General features: G+C 38.3%; 1 protein-coding gene across 1 annotated transcript in view; it reads right to left on the bottom strand.

The window, feature by feature from the left end:
• The window catches only part of SGK1 (serum/glucocorticoid regulated kinase 1), a 115,828-nt gene that overhangs the window by 53,214 nt on the left and 43,675 nt on the right, over window positions 1-18,939 (bottom strand). Inside the window, exon 2 of the mRNA XM_088840768.1 lies at window positions 15,846-16,061. Coding sequence (XP_088696894.1) covers window positions 15,846-16,061 — 216 coding nt within the window. The remainder of the gene's footprint in view (window positions 1-15,845; window positions 16,062-18,939) is intronic.

An 18,939-nucleotide genomic window follows, 5' to 3' on the forward strand; every position in this document is an offset into this window, starting at 1 on the left:
ACCCTCTGAGCTTAAACTTGCACATCCTCTCAACCTGAAAGATTAATTTTGGTGGCTAAGGTTAATAAGACTATGGTTATTTGTGTTTTGATGAGTGTGACTTGACTGATTGGGAAAGCAGGTGCTGGGTTGATGCACCATCCCCGAGACCCATGAGTCATGCCACTGATTTACAAGCTGTCCTTACCATGAAAATGAAAGGCAGAGCCAACTTTATGTCATACAGTTTATGCCATTCACTGAAATTATAGATAATTTCAGTCTGTGCATTTGTGAAGCAGTCTATGCTGTTTGTGCTTTAAACATCTTTTGTACTTGGTATTTCTGACTTGTCGAAATAAATATTATCCTCCATAATAACCATTACCAATCCATTATGAGACTTCTCGAAAGTACATACAGCTTATAGGCTTAATCCATGAAATAAAGACTTATGACTCTTCCTTGCATCTTTGATAAATAGCCAAGCTCCCACAGCTGTTATGATTTCAATTATGAAGAAAATTGGAACTTTTGTGTCCTTCAGTGGCTAAAAAATCACTATAAAAGCCCCCACTTCTTCAAATGCTATTATTTTCTTTCTCCTCGTGTGTATTGCAAACCATGGATCTGATTAGTGTAGCTGATTAGAGCATTGTGCTATAAGACCATGGCCCTTGTTTAAGCCCAGGGAAGGTCAGTCAGATTAACCCTCCAAGTCTACTGAAAATTTGTTCTATTAGTCTTCTGTGAGATTAGGCAAGAGAGTATGAACAGATCAAGACAAATCCAGTCTTTAATGCTAGGAACCATGCTCACCATTGATACAAGGTCAACGGTGTCACCTTCCCATACAAAGACTGATGACACTGGTGCAGAGGCATTTTAAAAACATCCACTCTCCTTGGCCTTTTAGAGCCTTTTACTTATAATCACTCCCAACAGAGAGAACTCCCTAAATCTGGTCCACATAGGCTCTGCAAGACGCAGTTAGATTCCTCAAGTCAAACACAAAATGGCTTAGAGCCATAAATCATTATGTATTCCCTCTCTTGTTTTCTGTCTCCCACTCCCTCCAGCTACCAAACTTTGAAACTTTCAATTCTTCCACATCTTAATTTTATCTTTCCTTTTCAGTCATTAAATAACGACAAACTCTGCAAATGACAAAGTTCATTCATGGTTTTAGACTTCTTTTTGATCCTCCTCCCTATTTTAATAATGAAGAAATTTTTAGTAATTTGGTTAATGTTACCCTTTTCCAAATCTGGAATCCTTGTTTTTCTTTGCAAAACAAGAATCAAGCTTATTGTATTAATTCTCAAGCATATTTATCCACAACAGGGTCAGAGCCATAAACCTTAATCCAAAGCCATAAATCTCCAGTGGAAGAATTTCTGGAATTTGACTCTCTCCTATCCATTCTTTACGCCTTATGATAACACTGTTGTAATGGAAATATTTCAGTGGACCTTTGTTTCCTGAGGATAGTCATAAATTATTTGAAATGACTTGTGAAAAGCCATAATGATATGAACTCTTTGTGTCCCAGTTCAGCTTTATTTTCCTTGCTCCAAATTTACTATGCCACTTGGGTTTTCCAGGCTTTTGGTAACTTGTCCCATCTGCTTGGGTTTCTTTTTTTTAATTGAAGTGTAGATGATTTATGATGTTGTGTTAGTTTCAGGTGTACAGCTTATGTATAAACTGAATCACTTTATGTGTATATATATATATGGTGGTTTAGTCACTAAGTCATGTCCGACTCTTGTGACCCCATGGACTGTAGCCCACCAGGCTCCTCTGTCCATGGGATTCTCCAGGCAAGAATATTGGAGTGGGTTGCCATTTCCTTCTCCAGGGGATCTTCCCGACCCAGCGATCAAATCTGGGTCTCCTGCATGGTAGGTAGATTTCTTCACCAGTAACTGAGCTATCAGGGAAGCCAAAACACATATATTCTTTGTCAGATTCTTTTCCATTATAGATTATTCAAATATACTAAATATAGTTTCCTGTGTTATGTAGTAGGTCCTTGTTTATCTCTTTTATATATAATGTGTAACTATTAATGCCAAATTCCTAATTTGTCCCCCTCCCTCACCTTTCCCCTTTGGTAACCACGTTTGTCTTCTATATCTGTGAGTCTATTTCTGTTTTGTAAATAAGTTCATTTTGCATCATTTATTTAAATTCCGCATATAAGCGGTATCATGTGATATCTGTCATTCACTGTCTGACTTAATGTGATAATCTCTAGGTCCATCCATGTTGCTGCTAATGGCACTATTTCATTTTTTATGGCTGAGCAATGTCCATTATGTATGTATACACACACACACACATACATGCATATATATCACATCTTCTTTATCCAATTCTCTATCAATGGACACGTAGGTTACTTCCATGTCTTGGCTGTTGTGGATAGTGCTGCTATGAGCACCATCTTTCAATTTTTTTGTTTACATTTCTATTCTGCTGAAGCCTTCATTGATGATCAACAGTGGACTATGAGACCTTCTTAAGTGCAATCTGTACCTTCTTCTTTGGTACCATGTATCACTGTACTATAACCGCCTGGTTAATTAGTAGTATTTTCTCCTCTCCTGGAAGTACTCTGGGAGATACTACTTATTGCCTGACCTATAATAGAAGCTCTCAATAAATACTAGTTGAGAGAAAAAAACCAAGACTGTCATGGACTGAGAGGAGATTCCACACTCTAGTATCCTTCTTAGGTGATCACTGCCTGAAAAGTCGGCCTGCATGCTAATATCAGACTGTTTTTTAAAAAATAACTCAGTGCTGCTGATACGGCAAGGCTAAGCCAAGGAGAGAAAGGGTAATGGTCATTCGTATGTCTCTTTTCTTATTTTTTTTTCTTCTACCAAGTTAATGCATTTCCCATTTTTTAATCTACAAAGATTTAAAACTTCTGCTCCCTGTGTTACTTAACTAGGGAGCCACCCAGCCAGAGGTGTTTTCCCCCACGAAGAAATCTAGATCAATCTCTTGAAAGGGCATTTTAAATTCAACTCAGACAGAGAAGGAAAAATATTGTATGACATCCCTTATACGTGGAATCTAAAAAGAAATGATACAATGAACTTACAAAACAGAAAGAGACTCACAGACTTAGAGAACAAACTTATGGTTGCCAGGAAGAAGGATGAGGGGAAGGGATAGTTAGGGCATTTGGGATGGACACATACACACTGCCATATTTAAAACGGATAACCAACTATATAGCACAGGGAACTCTGCTCAATATTATGTGGCAGCCTGAATGAGAGGGGGTTTGGGGGGAAATGGATGTATGTATATGCATGACTGAGTCCCTTCACTGTTCACCTGAAACTATCACAGCACTGTTAAACAGCTATATCTGCAATACAAAAAAAAGTTTAAAAAATAAAATCTATTCACAAAGAAAACCACCTATCAGCACAAGAAAAGTGAATTGAGGACAGAATTGTTTATTTATAATTATCAAGGCTGATGGACATTGGAAAAGTACACTAAAATTATCGATAGCAAGCTGTACAGTTTGGTTTGACTTCAAAGGGGTTTTTAATACATTCTTAAGCCAATGTCTGCTACTCAAGGTCGATACAAAAAGTTTAATCTTCTTATGGAACACAGCTGAGTCACTTACATAATATCAGTGTACTTCTATTGGTTGTCATGATTCTCTAAAGAGATGATGTCACCAAATCGAGCTTTGCTAGAATCTTGCCTAGAAATTGATTTATTTACAGGCTCACAAAGACAAGTGAAAACAGAATGACTTATTTATTGTGAACAACATGGACAAATGTGTCTTGGCACATTTGGGTGTTTACCCAAGTCTCTCTATGTAAACAGAATGAATGAGAAGCAATTTACTTTGTGTGAATAGGAAATACCAAGGTGATATTAATCATTTTCATTTCCTTTGTCTTTAGAAGGTTTTTAAGAAGAGTCTTTTCAGGTCCCAAAGGTAACGTTTAGAGTTAAGGTATACCATTATAAGAAACTTATCAGTTAGCTGTTCATAAAATTCTTCACATTTTTGTTTACTTGTTCTTTATAAGGTAGTTTACACTAAAGGGATACATCTTGATAAATTAAATTCTATCATTTCAATAAATAATCCAAGAAAAAATATAGGTGTAAATTTTGAGGAACAAGAAATAATGACACTCAAAAAAATCAAATGGCATACAGTTAAACTTGCTTTCCCTTAAATACTGTTCTTGCTTGTAGATTTTTAGTAGTTTATAAAAAGCCTTCTTTTAAAAATTTTAAAGTCTCAAACCTACTAAGAAGGGATATTATTATAGTGAAAAATAGCCATATGGTTTCTGAGAAAGGACTATACTAAAAGGAATAAGTTTAATTAGGAGCAGGATAGATTTGGTTACATACAACAAGAGCCAATGAAATATGCTTCAACCCAAGGGTAAGTGTAACACTGGCTAGAGATTTCTAGAGAAGACAGGGAATAACTTTCCTGGTATATTTCATGTCCTAAATAGCCTGGATGGATTCCCTTATTCCTTTCCAGACTAATCTCCTGGGAAGTAGGCATACTGGTGGGATGTACCTCATAGGAGAGCTTAGGTAATCAAAATGAAGTAAGCTCTGAATGCAGGCATAAACTTGTTTTATTCCAAAGTCTGACTCTCAAATATAATTTTTGTGACTTAAATAATGTCTTTAAATACAGCAGAAGTGTGTGCCAGGTTGTGGAGAAAGCAATCCTTTGGACAATGCCTAGAGGGGAAAGCTGGTGACCTGGATGCCATGCTGCCTCCTCCTGTATTCCAGTCCTGGCAGAACGTTCCCCCCCCCCCCCACCATGCAACCCACAGCCACCCCCCGGAGGCCATGCTGCCTCCTCCTGTATTCCAGTCCTGGCAGAACGTCCCCCACCCCCCCCATGCAACCCGCAGCCACCCCCCGTAGATTCCTGGCCCTCGCCTCTGGAATCACTGGGTTGGATGAAGGTGGCCTCCTGGCTCTGAGAGCCCTGGAAACATAAGCTGGAAACAGAGAAGTACTCCTGGAAGGGGAAAACCGGTGTCTTGGTTATCAGGCTGTCTAGCCAGACATAAAAGGTGCACGTGGCACAGACAGGAAGCCATAATCACCCAGGACCTGGCAGTCTTTCACGTGCTGCCCTTCTGTTGGCAACAGGGCCTTGCTCTGTACCTTTTTGGATGGAGGAGAGTGTGCTTATTTTAACTTTAGGCTAAAGTAGATATTGGGTTTCCCTGGTGGCTCAGTGATAAAGAATTCACCTGCCAGTGCCAGAGATGTGAGTTCGATTCCTGGATCAGGAAGATCCCTTAGAGAGGGAGGCTACCCACTCCAGTATTCTTGACTGGGAAATCCCATGGACAGAAGAGCCTGGCAAGCTATAGTCTATGGGGTCATAAAAGAGTCTGTATGATGACTAAACAACAACAAGATGTAGATACCCCCTCTCTAATAGTACAAAAACCAAGCCTGTCTCATTTCTGTGGCTATAATAACCAATTCTTAAAATGGGGAAAAAAATCTGCCACAGATAGACTTGGAAGAAGCTGAAAGAGAATGTCAAACTACATAGAAATAATTCATTTAAATTAACAAAAATAAATGCAGAATTCGGACAGATAAAGAGGCAAGGATTGAACAAAACAGCTCCCATGAAGACTTAACACGTAATGAATTAAAAAATTAGAAAAAGTCTTTAAATGTTTTGGTAATGAAAGAAATGCATATCACATCACTGAAGTGTCATTTCATTAAATGAACAAAAATTAAAACATGTCACTATTCAGAAGTAAAGCCCTTGTGGAGCAGGTTTATTCATATAATGCTGGTGGCATTTTTATTTATTTGACTTTTTCTAAATTGGTCATGAAAGTATTTTGCCAAGAACCATAATTATCTTTAAACTGTCCTCCACTGCTTTGGATTTATGAAAGTGAAAGTGAAGTCGCTCAGTCGTGTCCGACTCTTTGCGATCCCGTGGACTGTAGCCTACCAGGCTTCTCCGTCCATGGTATTCTCCAGGCAAGAATACTGGAGTGGGTCTACTAAGGTCCAATTTATTCTAAATTGGAAAATCATTTGCAGGCTAATCAAAAACAAAAAAAAAAATGAGAAAATGAAAGGCCTAAGTGTAGGTCTATGGTTACATTAAATTATATCAATTTGATGCAATATTAACCATAATAATTATTAAATTTATGTTACAACATAAAAATATTTTCAGTAAAGGTTAAGTAGAATAAAGGCAGCTTTACTATTATACATACACTATGACAACAATTATGGGTAAACCAGCTACCCAAGAAGGAAAACTGAAAGAGAACATAGAAAAATAATAAAAAAGAGTTGGCACATGTAAAGTAATTGGAACTATGTTTAAACATCTCAATAATGTTACTATGATAATTCTTATCTAATTTTTGAAAATCATGGGGAAAAGTCAGAAAAGAGATAGATTTATAGTAAAAGACATTTAAAATCTAAAAATGGAAATTTCAGCTAACTAGTGACTCTTAGCGAGGATATAGCAAGGCAATCTTTCCTCTGGTTCTTAGCCAAAGAGAAAAGCTTGAATTATAAGTTACTTGGGACACTCCAAATTACTGTAGAACAAAGTGGGGGGGGGGGATCAAAAACTGCCAAGAGAAACCAGCAGAGTTTCTACTATTTTATATACCCCTGCCTGAAATAGATTTTTTTTTTTAAAGTTGCTTTTCTAGGAAAAAACAAACTTTAATTTTGGGGGGAACTAAAACTAATTATTTTTTCCAATTCTGCCTCAGTCTTAGAACAATAATATTCAGATGAATATTGACAATAGTGATCATAGAAGTTGTCACTCTCCCAAGAGGGTAACTAAGTCATTTTCAATGTTTCCTAAGACATATTATTTTCCAGGTAGCGTTCTTTGTTGTTGTTGTTATGATTATTATTATTAGGAAAGTTTGGAAATGTGTGAACATTTTGCTTAAGACTGATTTTGGGACTTCCCTGGAGATCCAGTGGCTAAGACTCTGAGCTCCCAATGCAGGTTCGATCCCTGGTCAGGAACTAGATCCCACATGTAGCAACTAAAGATCCTGAGCACCACAACTAAGGCCCAGCACAGCCAAATAAATAAATATCTAAAAAAAAAAAGAAAAAGACTGATATACTTGTTTTAAAAGTCTTTTTAGCTTTTATCCTTAAGTGTATTTGTCAACTAATAATATCAATATTTCAACTGGGGCTTCCTCGGTGACTCAGTAGTAAAGAACCTGCCTGCCAATGCAGAAGACATGGGTTCGATCTCTGCATCAGGAAGATCCTCTGGAGAAAAAAAAAAAGGCAACCCATTCCAGTATTCTTCTCTGGGAAATCCCATGGATAGAGGAGCCTGGAGGGCTCTAGTCCGTGAAGGCACAAACAGTCAGACACAACTGGGTGACTAAACAACAACAACGATGTTTCAAGTGCTGTTTATGGAGGGTTTTTATTTTTTTAGGAGTTTCTGCACAGGCTCTCTCATTTGATTCCCATCCTCTCATCAGCGAGGTGAAGTGGGCAGCATTGTTTTGTTCTTCAGGGTTTGTAGGTCAGTCTGGAAATCAAGTTGCATGTGAATGGTCATGTGACCTGTCAGTGGCAGAGCTGCATGAAGAATCCAGCTTCCCTGGTTCTAGATAGAACGCCATCCACTCCATCACATCCTAGGGCATTTTCTTGTCCCTGCCTTAGACTAATCTTTTGCTTTTTGTGATAAATACCTTCTCAAAGACGACATGGCTTAAAATTTGGTGAAGAAAAAGACTACTGTGTGTGATAAGCTTAGAAATCGCCAGACACTCCCCCCCCCCACCCAAAAGACCATGATCGGTCATGCTAAGAGCAGAAAAATGGGGAAGAGGGCCATTGGAAGGACTATTACTTTATTGCCTATAAGCCTTCACAAAAACCCATTTTTATTATTTAACTTGAAAGAAACCAGAAATCTATAAAGCCATCTGGCTGACTCAAGTCTATCGTTTATAGCCTTTTCTTAAGAAAGATCAGAAAAACTCAAGACCATGTGAAAGTAAATCAGTATGGAAACTATTCCTCAGCTGATCATTTTACTACCAAGCTTCCTGGGCTTCAAAGGAACAGCTCAACAGTTTTGAGAAGAAATATAAAGGTAATGGTATACCTCCCTGAGCCACAATAGCCTAACAGATGGAGAGAAGGCATCCCAGACGCTGACAAAGCCACATGAGGCAGATGCCCTCCCAGAACTGTGTCAAGTTGGCTTAATTAAAAATGCCTTCTATTATTGTGTGTGATGATTTGCTGAGGAAGAAGAGGCAGCAACCTTATATTTAATCATGTCAAAAGCTCAACGTTAATTCTTGGGTTAGTAATGTGGTTAATAATTTCTCCAAGTTGGCAGCTCTTTCCAGGGAACTGACTTCACCGGGTCTGAAAACCTGTGCTCAGTGCCCTGGTTTCAGTTGTTGGCCGCTGACTAAGCATCTTTAGAGCTATCTTCAATCGAAAGACAGACAGAGAAGTCTAACAAAATCCTCACTCAGCCAAATCTATCCCATATGAGAAGGCGAAGTTAATGAGCATCAGTCATGAGCCCTTGGCATGCAGCGCCTCTGGAACGTAAGTGATTTATAACCAGCATGGACTACAGTTTCTTAGTCTCTCCTTTTCATGTTAAAAAAATTCCATGAACAAAATTTCCATTTCAGCCAATAAAGGCAAAGAGGAAAAAAAAAAAAAAAAGAGCACATTAACTTTGAGTATGTAGGCAAGACCCAGAGAGGAGACAGGAAAATGAACATATAAGATTTAAAAATTGTGGGGAGCTGAGAGAGTGAATGGATGTACACACTAACAAACATCACAAAGGGCAGGGGGAAAATGATTGACAGAAGGATAAGCAAGCCATTGTGGGAGCACAAACATTGTATGTTTTCATTTTCCTCCAATGCCTTTCTTTGTGCTGTAGTGATGGAATGATCTCACGGTGTGAAACCATCTTTGTGATGGTGCGTGACTTTCAACCAATGCAACTTCCTCTCTACAAATGAGTTTTCTAGTGAGCATAATGTTCTCCAAACTTACAGGTAATACACTAATATGACCTTGAGAGGTTCAACCAATATTGACAAAGCTAAACTCCTTGATTACTCTCCCCTATTCATCTCTCCATTTGAATTCCAGGAGAGCTGTAATCACCATTTCAGTTTGACATATATACTTCCAGATCATTTTGTTTGCATTTACACAAACACACTCCTATACTCATAGATTCACATACACATACACAGACCTGAAGAGAGAAATGATAAATTTTAAAAAAATGTGATGATGCTATAAACATATTCATCTTTAATTTGCTTTTCTAACTGAATATCACTGTATCTGTCCCCACTATCAGTACAAATAAGTACATATCTAAAGTAATGGTAGAGATATAGATTTGCTAAGTTAAAAGGCACAAGATTTAAAAAATTTTAATAGAAAAGCATTGCTAAAAAATCCTTCCACTACTAGTTTCCACTACTACTACTACTACTGTACTTTTACCATGACATTTTCAATTTTTCAAACTTTGACAATCTGATGGATTAAAAACAAATGGATTTCATTGTTTCAATTTCCATTTCCCTGGTGGAACTGAAGGCACTTAAAATAGTTTTTAGTTATAGTTTTCTTTCTTTATTTCCACTGTAAGCCCAGAGTTATAAGAAGAATGTTTGTGAATTCCAGGTGGGTGGTTGGCTGAGAATGGCAGTGTGACTCTCATATTGTTTTCAGTTTCTAATTTTATCAAATTGTAATTAGCCAATAGGGCCTGTATGATTTCTGCTTTTTGGAATTTGATGAGATATGCTTCGTGATCTAATTCTTGGTCAGTTTTTGTAACTGTTCCATGTGTGCTTAAAATAAAGTATATTCTTTACTGGATACTAATCTCAGCGTAAATCAGATATGGTCAGTTGTATTAAAGTCCTCTAGATGCTAAAGCTGAAACTCTAATACTTTGGCCACCTCATGCGATGAGTTGACTCACTGGAAAAGACTCTGATGCTGGGAGGGATTGGGGGCAGGAGGAGAAGGGGATGACAGAGAATGAGATGGTTGGATGGCATCACCGACTCGATGGACATGAGTTTGAGTGAACTTCAGGAGTTGGTGATGGACAGGGAGGCCTGGCGTGCTGCGATTCATGGGGTCACAAAGAGTCGGACACGACTGAGTGACTGAACTGAACTGATCCTCACATATTATCAGTTTTCTTGAACTGGCAATTCCTGGGAGAAGTATAACAAAAATATTCTTCTATGACATGAATTTTTCTATTATTTGTTGCTTTAAATATTTCCATGTTATGTTACTAAGTGCATAAAGGTTGGTGAATGTTTTCTCTTAATAGCTATCTTTCAATATCAATATCTATCTTAGTATCAATGTGAAATATTTCTCTTTGTTCCTTTCAAAATTTTTTGCCTTGCATTGTATTTTTTTCTGATATTAATATTGTTAACACTATGGTGGTGGTGTAGTCGCTAAGTTGTGTCTGACTCTTGCGACCCCATGGACTGTAGCCTGCCAGGCTTCTCTGACTCTGGGATTCTTCAGGCAAGAATACTGGAGTGGATTGCCATTTCCTTCTCTAGGGGATCTTCCCGACCCAGGAATTGAACCCAGGTCTCCTGCATTGCAGGCAGATTCTTTATCGACTGAGCTATGAGGGAAACCCTGCTTTCCTTTTATTATGTCTTGCGTGGATCATCATCATTTTTCAACATACTGTATTCTTTTGAATATAAAAGCTTACAATATTCCAATCTGTTAGATATGTCTTTGATGTGATCCTTTTGGACTGTAGTTTCTCATCAATCTTACCTGCCTTCTGTTTTTCAGAGATTCTTATTCATACAATGGCATACCTTGTTTTCCAGCACTATTATAAATTAAAATGTGTGTGTGTTTGTGTGTATGAGTGTTTTCTATCATTTAAGGGAAGAAGAGACGACATTAAATATTCAGGCTGCTATCTTGATCCAATCCTATGCTTTCTCTCACACCAGATTTCCTTCCCCTCTGCCACTCCAAAACACTCCTTTTTTGGGGGACTTCCTGGTTGCCCAGTGGCTAGGACTCTAAGCTCACAACGCAGGGAGTCTGGGTTCAGTCCCTGATTTGGGGAACTAGATCCCACATGCTGCACTGAATATTGAAGATCCCACATACAACAACTAAGACCCATCAAAGCCAAATAAATAAATAAATAAAAATAAATTTAAAAGAAAAACTAAACCAAAACACTCCTTTCTTGTTTTCCAGCTAGGATGATCTGGATATTGGAGGTGCTGTGAGAGAGAAGGCGCAGAATAGAATTTATGAATGTGCTTAGTCAGCATGCACCCGTTGAAAACCTAGTATGGTTTCCATCTCTTTAGGAACTAAAAGTTGACTTCAACTTGAGTTCCTCTGGCATGCATATTCAGTAACACCATACACATCTCTATGTTATCCTTTTCCCATCTCATTCCCAGAAAGGTCTGTTTAATAAACAGTCCTTTTTTAGACAGCACTACTAATAACGTCATGATATTGTTTTTCTGTGTGATTTACTGGCAGAACGTATATCCCAGTTTCCTCCATGGAAGAGACATGTTTAAAGGCTACTAACTAGACAATTGGCAAGACCTGGCACGAACTAACAGCAGTATATATGTTAGTGATATTTTGGCCATTAAAGGTAACATTTAGACTGTACTATTTTAAAGTCAGAGAAAAAAAAACCCTCACAAGTATTCATAAAAGACTTGTGCTTTGTTTGCTTTCTTATTTATTTGAAATTTTCTCACCTCATTTTCTATGCTTTATCTTTATACATCAAATATTGTTTTTTCTCATTTATAGGTCATCAAATTTCAACCACAAGATTTCAGACTAAAAAGGGCTTTGGAGTTAATTATGTTAGGCCAATCATACAGTGTTTAAGAGCTTTTGTGACATGTTCAAGTTCATATATTGACCTTGGGGCAGCACTACAGCAGCAGGTGGGTTGCTTGACTCCAGAGCACTATATGTAAATTTATGTTTACAGAAAACTTTTTAAATCCCATCTCACCTGCAAAGTACCAAAAAACTCCTAGGAAGAATCTTGATGGCACGCATGAATAGTCTTAGTTTTCATGGGAGGGGACATTGAGCAGGAAGGATGAATTGATGACTTGCTTAAAATAATCCACATCAGGAGTTGTTGGGGACAACTGGAGACACTCACTACCAGGCCTCTGCATCTAACAGCCTCTCCGTCTCCTTGGCACACATCTCCACTTCCTAAAAGGACAGTTCAGTTCAGTTCAGTCGCTCAGTCGTGTCCGACTCTCCGCGACCCCATGAATCACAGCACGCCAGGCCTCCCTGTCCATCACCAACTCCCGGACTTCACTCAAACGCATGTCCACAGAGTCGGTGATGCCATCCAGCCATCTCATTTTCTGTCGTCCCCTTCTCCTCCCGCCCCCAACCTTTCCTAGCATCAGAGTCTTTTCCAGTGAGTCAACTCGTCGCATGAGGTGGCCAAAGTATTGGAGTTTCAGCTTTAGCATCAGTCCTTCCAATGAACACCCAGGATTGATCTCCTTTAGAATGGACTGGTTGGATCTCCTTGCAGTCCAAGGGACTCTCAAGAGTCTTCTCCAACACCACAGTTCAAAAGCATCTAAGGAACTATTTCATGGTTTAATTCTTAAAGGATACAAAGTATAGATTTACTTTTTAAATTTTTTTGTAGAATCTTAGTTCCCAGACCAGGGATTGAACCCATGGACCTGGGAGTGGAAGTGTGGTCTTAGCCACTAGACTGCCAGGGAAGTACCTAGATTCATTTTTAGACTGTCAAAATATAAGTGTCTCTTTGGTTTGTGATGACCTTAAGAAAAAACCCACCTAATCAGAACCAGCGGAGAAGGCAATGGCAAGCCACTCCAGTACTATTGCTTAAAAAATCCCATGGATGGAGGAGCCTGGTAGGCTGCAGTCCGTGGGGTCGCCATGGGTCGGACACGACTGAGCGACTTCATTTTCACTTTTCACTTTCACACATTGGAGAAGGAAATGGCAACCCACTCCAGTGTTCTTGCCTGGAGAATCCCAGGGACGGGGGAGCCTGGTGGGCTTCCGTCTATGGGGTCACACAGAGTCGGACACGACTGAAGTGACTTAGCAGTAGCAGCAGCAGCAATCAGAACCAGGTTGTTGTTCCTTAGTGGCTAAGTTATGTTTGACTCTTTTTGTGACCCCATGGACTATATAGCCCGTCAGATTCCTTTGTCCCATGGGATTTCCCAGGCAAGACTACTGGAGTAGGTTATTTCTTTCCCTAGGTGATCTTCTCAGGGGTTGAACCCACGTCTCCTGCATTGGCAGGCAGATTCTTTACCACTGAGCCACCAGGGAAGCCCAAGTCAAAACCAGGTAATCTATTGTGAATTGGAGACTGAGTCATCTGTAATCCTAGATAAAGTAAAAGAAAAATTCCTTCCAGTTCTTTGTTTATTGTTTCTTCTTGAGTGGAATTTCATTTATTCATTAACTTAACTCTACTCCCAACAGCTGGGCATTTTAGTAGGCCCTCCAGTAAACATTTAGGACTAGCCATTTGGACTCTATATAGGAATTGCAGAGCTTTCTCTCTGCCTTTGAGTCATGAATAGTTCTTTAGGCTCTAAGGAGTTGACAAACTCATTTTAGACTCTAAGAGTCCAAGAGTCTGAAAAGTATGACTGGTGGACCAGCCACATGCTTTTGTAAATAAAAGTTTTATTCAAACACAGTCAGGCCCATTCATTTATGTGTTATCTATGGCTGCTTTTCCTACAAGGGCAGAGCTAAATCAGAGTGACAGAGACTGCATGGCTCACAAAGCCAAAAACATTTGCTCTCTGAATCTTTACAGAAAAAGTTTGCCAATCCTTGCATTTAAACTCTATTTATTGCCTTTTATGATTAACATGGAGTTGAACCAGTGACTAACTAAACAACAAATTTGTTGTTGTTACTATTTTAGTTGGTAAGTCCTGTCCAATTCTTTTGCGACCCCATGGACTATAGCCCACCAGGCTCCTCTGTCCATGGGATTTCCTATGCAAGAATACTAGAGTGAGTTGCCATTTCTTTCATGAGGGGAAACAATAAATGCCTTGTGATAAATGTTAGTAGATCAGCAAACTTCGAACCTACACATGGAAGTCTAATTCAGTGTTGCAGATTTACAGGCTTAGCTAACACGTACATCAGCAAGCATAAATAATAATGATTCCTATTTGCATGGCACTTTACAGATTATGAAATATTATATATGTATCTCATCTGATATTTCCAATAACCCTAGAAAGAAGGATCTTACTTTTTCATGAGGTAATAGTTTCAAAGATACTGCCTTTCTCAGGGTTAAAAGGAATTCAGATTCAAGCCTTTTTATCTTTATTTTTTAGCAGCTAAATTGATTTCTTTATCTCTGCAAATTGTTGACATTTTTAAAAAAAGGCAGGAGGAGTTATTAACATTTATCATCTTATGATGCACTAACTTGAAATAATATAGTGGAAGATTATTTGCAATTAATTGTACTTTGTATTAACATGTCCTGTTTTCTTACTGTTATGTTTTTATGTCAGTAAGTTGGTAATAATAAAAATATATAATCTGATGGTTTAAAAAGTCTAAATAAATAAGGCTAATTAAGTTTTAAGTTAAAAATACAATATTAAATCTTTGAAATCTTAGAACTACGAAATAAGTCAGTTATTTGGCTTCCTTGAATAAGAGAAATTATTATATCACCACCCCTCCCATCACTGGCTCGATGGACATGAGTTTGAGTGAACTCCGGGAGTTGGTGATGGACAGGGAGGCCTGGTGTGCTGTGGTTCATGGGGTCGCAAAGAGTCGGACACGACTGAGCGACTGAACTGAACCCCTCCCCACCCCTGAAAAAACCTCATGGAGTGATATCAGTCAGTTCAGTGATATAGAAAAATAAAAATATAAGTATATATGAAAATTTATTGATAAAGTTCTCTGTTATGGGTCAAATCATGTTGAACAAAAAATATTTCAGTGGTGGTTACAAACTTTAGATGACTGTTATATTTCCTGAATCATACAAGAATTTATCTCTGTGTGATCAAACAACTTAGGAGCAGCTTCTAGTTGACCAAAACATTGTTGTATCAATCTTGGGATAGCATAAAAAATGAAGACAACCTATGGGATGATTCCAATGGATGGCATCTGGGAAAGACAAAACAATGGAGAGAGCAAAAACATCCATGGTTGACCGGGAGTTGGGAGAAGAGAGGGATGCTGAAGTGGAGCACAGAGGGTTTTCAGGGCAGTGAAACTATTCCATATGATACTGTAATGATGGATACACGTCATTATACATTTGTTCAAACCCACACAATGTGCAACATCAAGAGTTAACCCTTGTGTAAGCTATGAACTTCTGGTGATGATGTTTCCGTGTAGGTTCATCAGCTGTAACAAATATTCCACTCTGGTGGGGAAGCTGCTAGTGGGAGAGACTGTATGTCTGGGGTTAGGGAATGTATGGGAAATCTCTATACCTTCCTCTTGGCATTGCTGTGAACCAAAAACTGCTCTAAAAAGTGAAGTCATCTGAAAAAATGGCTAGTACAAAGAGCTAACACAGGCCACAATACTACATTCTCCTCAGAAGCTTAACAAATATGCATTAAAAAAAAATAAATTTCAAAGCATACTCTGGAATGGATACAAAAGAACACACAAAGACCTAGAATCCTTTCAGGAGAATGGATCCACAGCAAACTTACTTCACATCCGGATTGAGTTTCCCACGAGCACGACTCCTTCTCCTGAGAGAGAACCCCTCTTTGGAAAGCATGGTCTCCCAGGCACGTCTGACACAAGGAAGGCTCAAAGTCTGGTTCCCCTGGTGGCATGGGCACCACCGAGGGGCCTGCGTACTTCAGGCTGGGACTCTGATGCTTGTCCACACTGACCATCGGGCTCTTGATCCATCTTCGTACCTACAATGTGCAAAGGAAAGAAAAAGTGTGTTTTACCTACGTTGATATCTAATGGGGCTTTGGTGGGAAATTTGGTGGGATGGACACTCTTGAAAGGAGTCTCTCCACTTCTCTATTAGATCTTAATCCGAATCCATCAATGCTGGCTACTCACTTACCCAGAGTGTGTGGTTTTTGGCTGATCATTTCAACTTACTGAGACTGTCGCCCCATCTATAAGATTCGGGGAATAATATTTCCTCTGAGGTTGTTGAGCCAGATGTTAAAATATTTGAAAATGTCCAAGCATTTTGCCTGGCACACAGTGTTGAGTAAATTGTGCCAATTTTACGTTGACTCTTACTATTATGTTTCTGTTGACAGAATGATAGTCACAAATGTCTAAGGTGAATTGCTAGGTGTTGTAACCAACCAGAGAAAACATTAATGCCAGAGCTTAGAATCTAATTGCTGCTAAATGAATTAATACATATTTCACTACTGTAAAAACTTGCTTATAAAAAAAGTTTCTCCTGGCTAGGAAATTATCTCATTTTTTTTCTTAAAGTTTTAAAACTTACCACTTCCCTTACTTTCATGTAGAAATCTTGTAGAGGAAAAAAAAAAAAGTAAAGCTATTCTAACATCAAAAGGATAACATTTATGGGATTTCCCTGATGGTCCTGTGGTTAAGAATCTGCCTTCCAATGAAGGGGATGAGGATTCAATCCCTGGTTGAAGAAATAAGGTCCTGCCTGCCAAGGGGTAATTAAGCCCACACACCACAACTAGAGAATGCCTGTGGACAGCAACGAAGACCCAACACAGTCAAAATTTTAAAAAAAATAGTTTTAAAGGCTAATATTTATATAGCACTTTAAATACAAAAGACACTGTTCTAGGTATTTAACAGGCAGAGTTTTGTTTAATCCTCAGAATAGTCTTACATTACAGGTACTATTACTAATCCCATTTTGCAGATGAGAAGACAGAGGCACAGAGAATTGAAGCAAGTTTCCCCAACACACAACACTGGTGTCAAGCAAAGGCAGGACCCAGCATCTTGAATCCAGTGTCTACTGCTTTACAAGTATGCAGTTTTAACAAGTGCTGGAGTACTTTATGACTTGTCATCAAGTGCTTGAAATTTATCCTGATTTAATGTCTTTTTCATGTTCTTTGAAACTTCAGAGGATTCTTTTATAGTTAAACAATTGGTGAAAATAGTGTATACTAAAGGGATGAAAAAAATAAAATCACAGTACTGAATTTTAGTTAGTAATGCTGACAACTAGATTTTTAAATTTTTTTTAAATACTGAGAATAAACTAAAATTGCAATAGCATAAGAATGTTTAAGCAATTTGATGGAATATTATGCCATCACTAAAAATAAATATTGTGAAGACCCTGTGGCAACATGAAAAATGTTTAGAATGCAATTAAACCAAAAAAGCCAAGTGCAGAATTGTTCAATCACTATAATTGCAAATGTAAAAATACATGTACTATCTATAGCCAAAGCTATAGACAAAAAGCAAGAAAGTAACAGGCAAAATAGAAACTGATATGTTTCCTGTTAGGATCATGGATGCCTTAGTTCTCCTTCTTTTTACAGTGTCCTGTTCTTTAATTTTTTAGAAGAATAATTTTTTTTAAAGTATATAAGAATCTCAAGCAAATAAAGTCACCGTATTTCTTTCTGTGGTTACATATGTATCTTTTAATTGTTTTATGTATAGGTATTCTTTTAAATGCCATTTAAAATAATCTTTTTACATTTACTATCCTAATGTTAACATTGGGAAGATTTCCATCAGTATTTCTTGCACTCTGGGGCCCCATAAGCATATTAGTAGGTGCATTCAAAGTGTTTACTTGATTCACTAATGAAGGTCTAAATGAAACTCTCAAAGTTAAAGACTACAGTAGAAGCTTTCTTTCTGATGATAGCACCAAATGTGTTTTTGATCAATCTAAAAAGTACGAAATTTCATTAGAGACGGAAAATATTTTTTATTCTTCTTCTTCAGAGAGATTTGAGCTTGAAGTTTGGTAACCGTTCCTGATTAGCTGCCAACCTTGTGTTTTAATATCAGTCTATTCTGGCTTATTTTCAATGTCTCTTTTGCCAAGTAGATTTAACTTAGGGGTTACTATGAATAGAATTTTAAACAGATTTATCATCATATAAATTTGCATGACCTTACTAAGAATCTAGGTGCATTGAAATATGTTTCATATTTATGGACCATAATATCTAGACTAAGCCTTGTGCAATACAGTCTTACAGTTGCTCAATGTATAGTGGAAGAATTTCCATGTGACTGAATCTAATTTTTCATGAAGTTATAAGAAGAAAAGGGGGAGTTTATAAAGGGACAAGAATTTAGAGACATCTCACTCCAGAGAATACAAATGATCTGTGAACTTCTGTATGTTAGAAATCATAGGGCTGATGCTGAGAGGGATTGGGGGCGGGAGGAGACGGGGATGAAAGAGAATGAGATGGCTGGATGGCATCACCGACTCAATGGACATGAGTTTGAGTGAACTCCGGGAGTTGGTGATGGACAGGGAGGCCTGGCGTGCGGTGATTCATGGGGTCGCAGAGAGTCAGACACGACTGAGCAACTGAACTGAACTGAAGAGTCACATAAAGAATTGTCATTTTATTTGATAGCAGCTAAAAGACGCTTACTCCTTGGAAGGAAAGTTATGACCAGCCTAGATAGCATATTAAAAAGCAGAGACTTTACTTTGCCAACCAAGGTCCATCTAGTCAAGGCTATGGTTTTTCCCGTGGTCATGTATGGATGTGAGAGTTGGACTGTGAAGAAAGCTGATCGCCGAAGAATTGATGCTTTTGAACTGTGGTGCTGGAGAAGACTCTTGAGAGT

The sequence above is a fragment of the Moschus berezovskii genome, chromosome 10 (assembly GCF_049115385.1).
Source record: "Moschus berezovskii isolate FMDL1 chromosome 10, NW_MosBer_1.0, whole genome shotgun sequence".
Lineage (NCBI taxonomy): Eukaryota > Metazoa > Chordata > Mammalia > Artiodactyla > Moschidae > Moschus > Moschus berezovskii.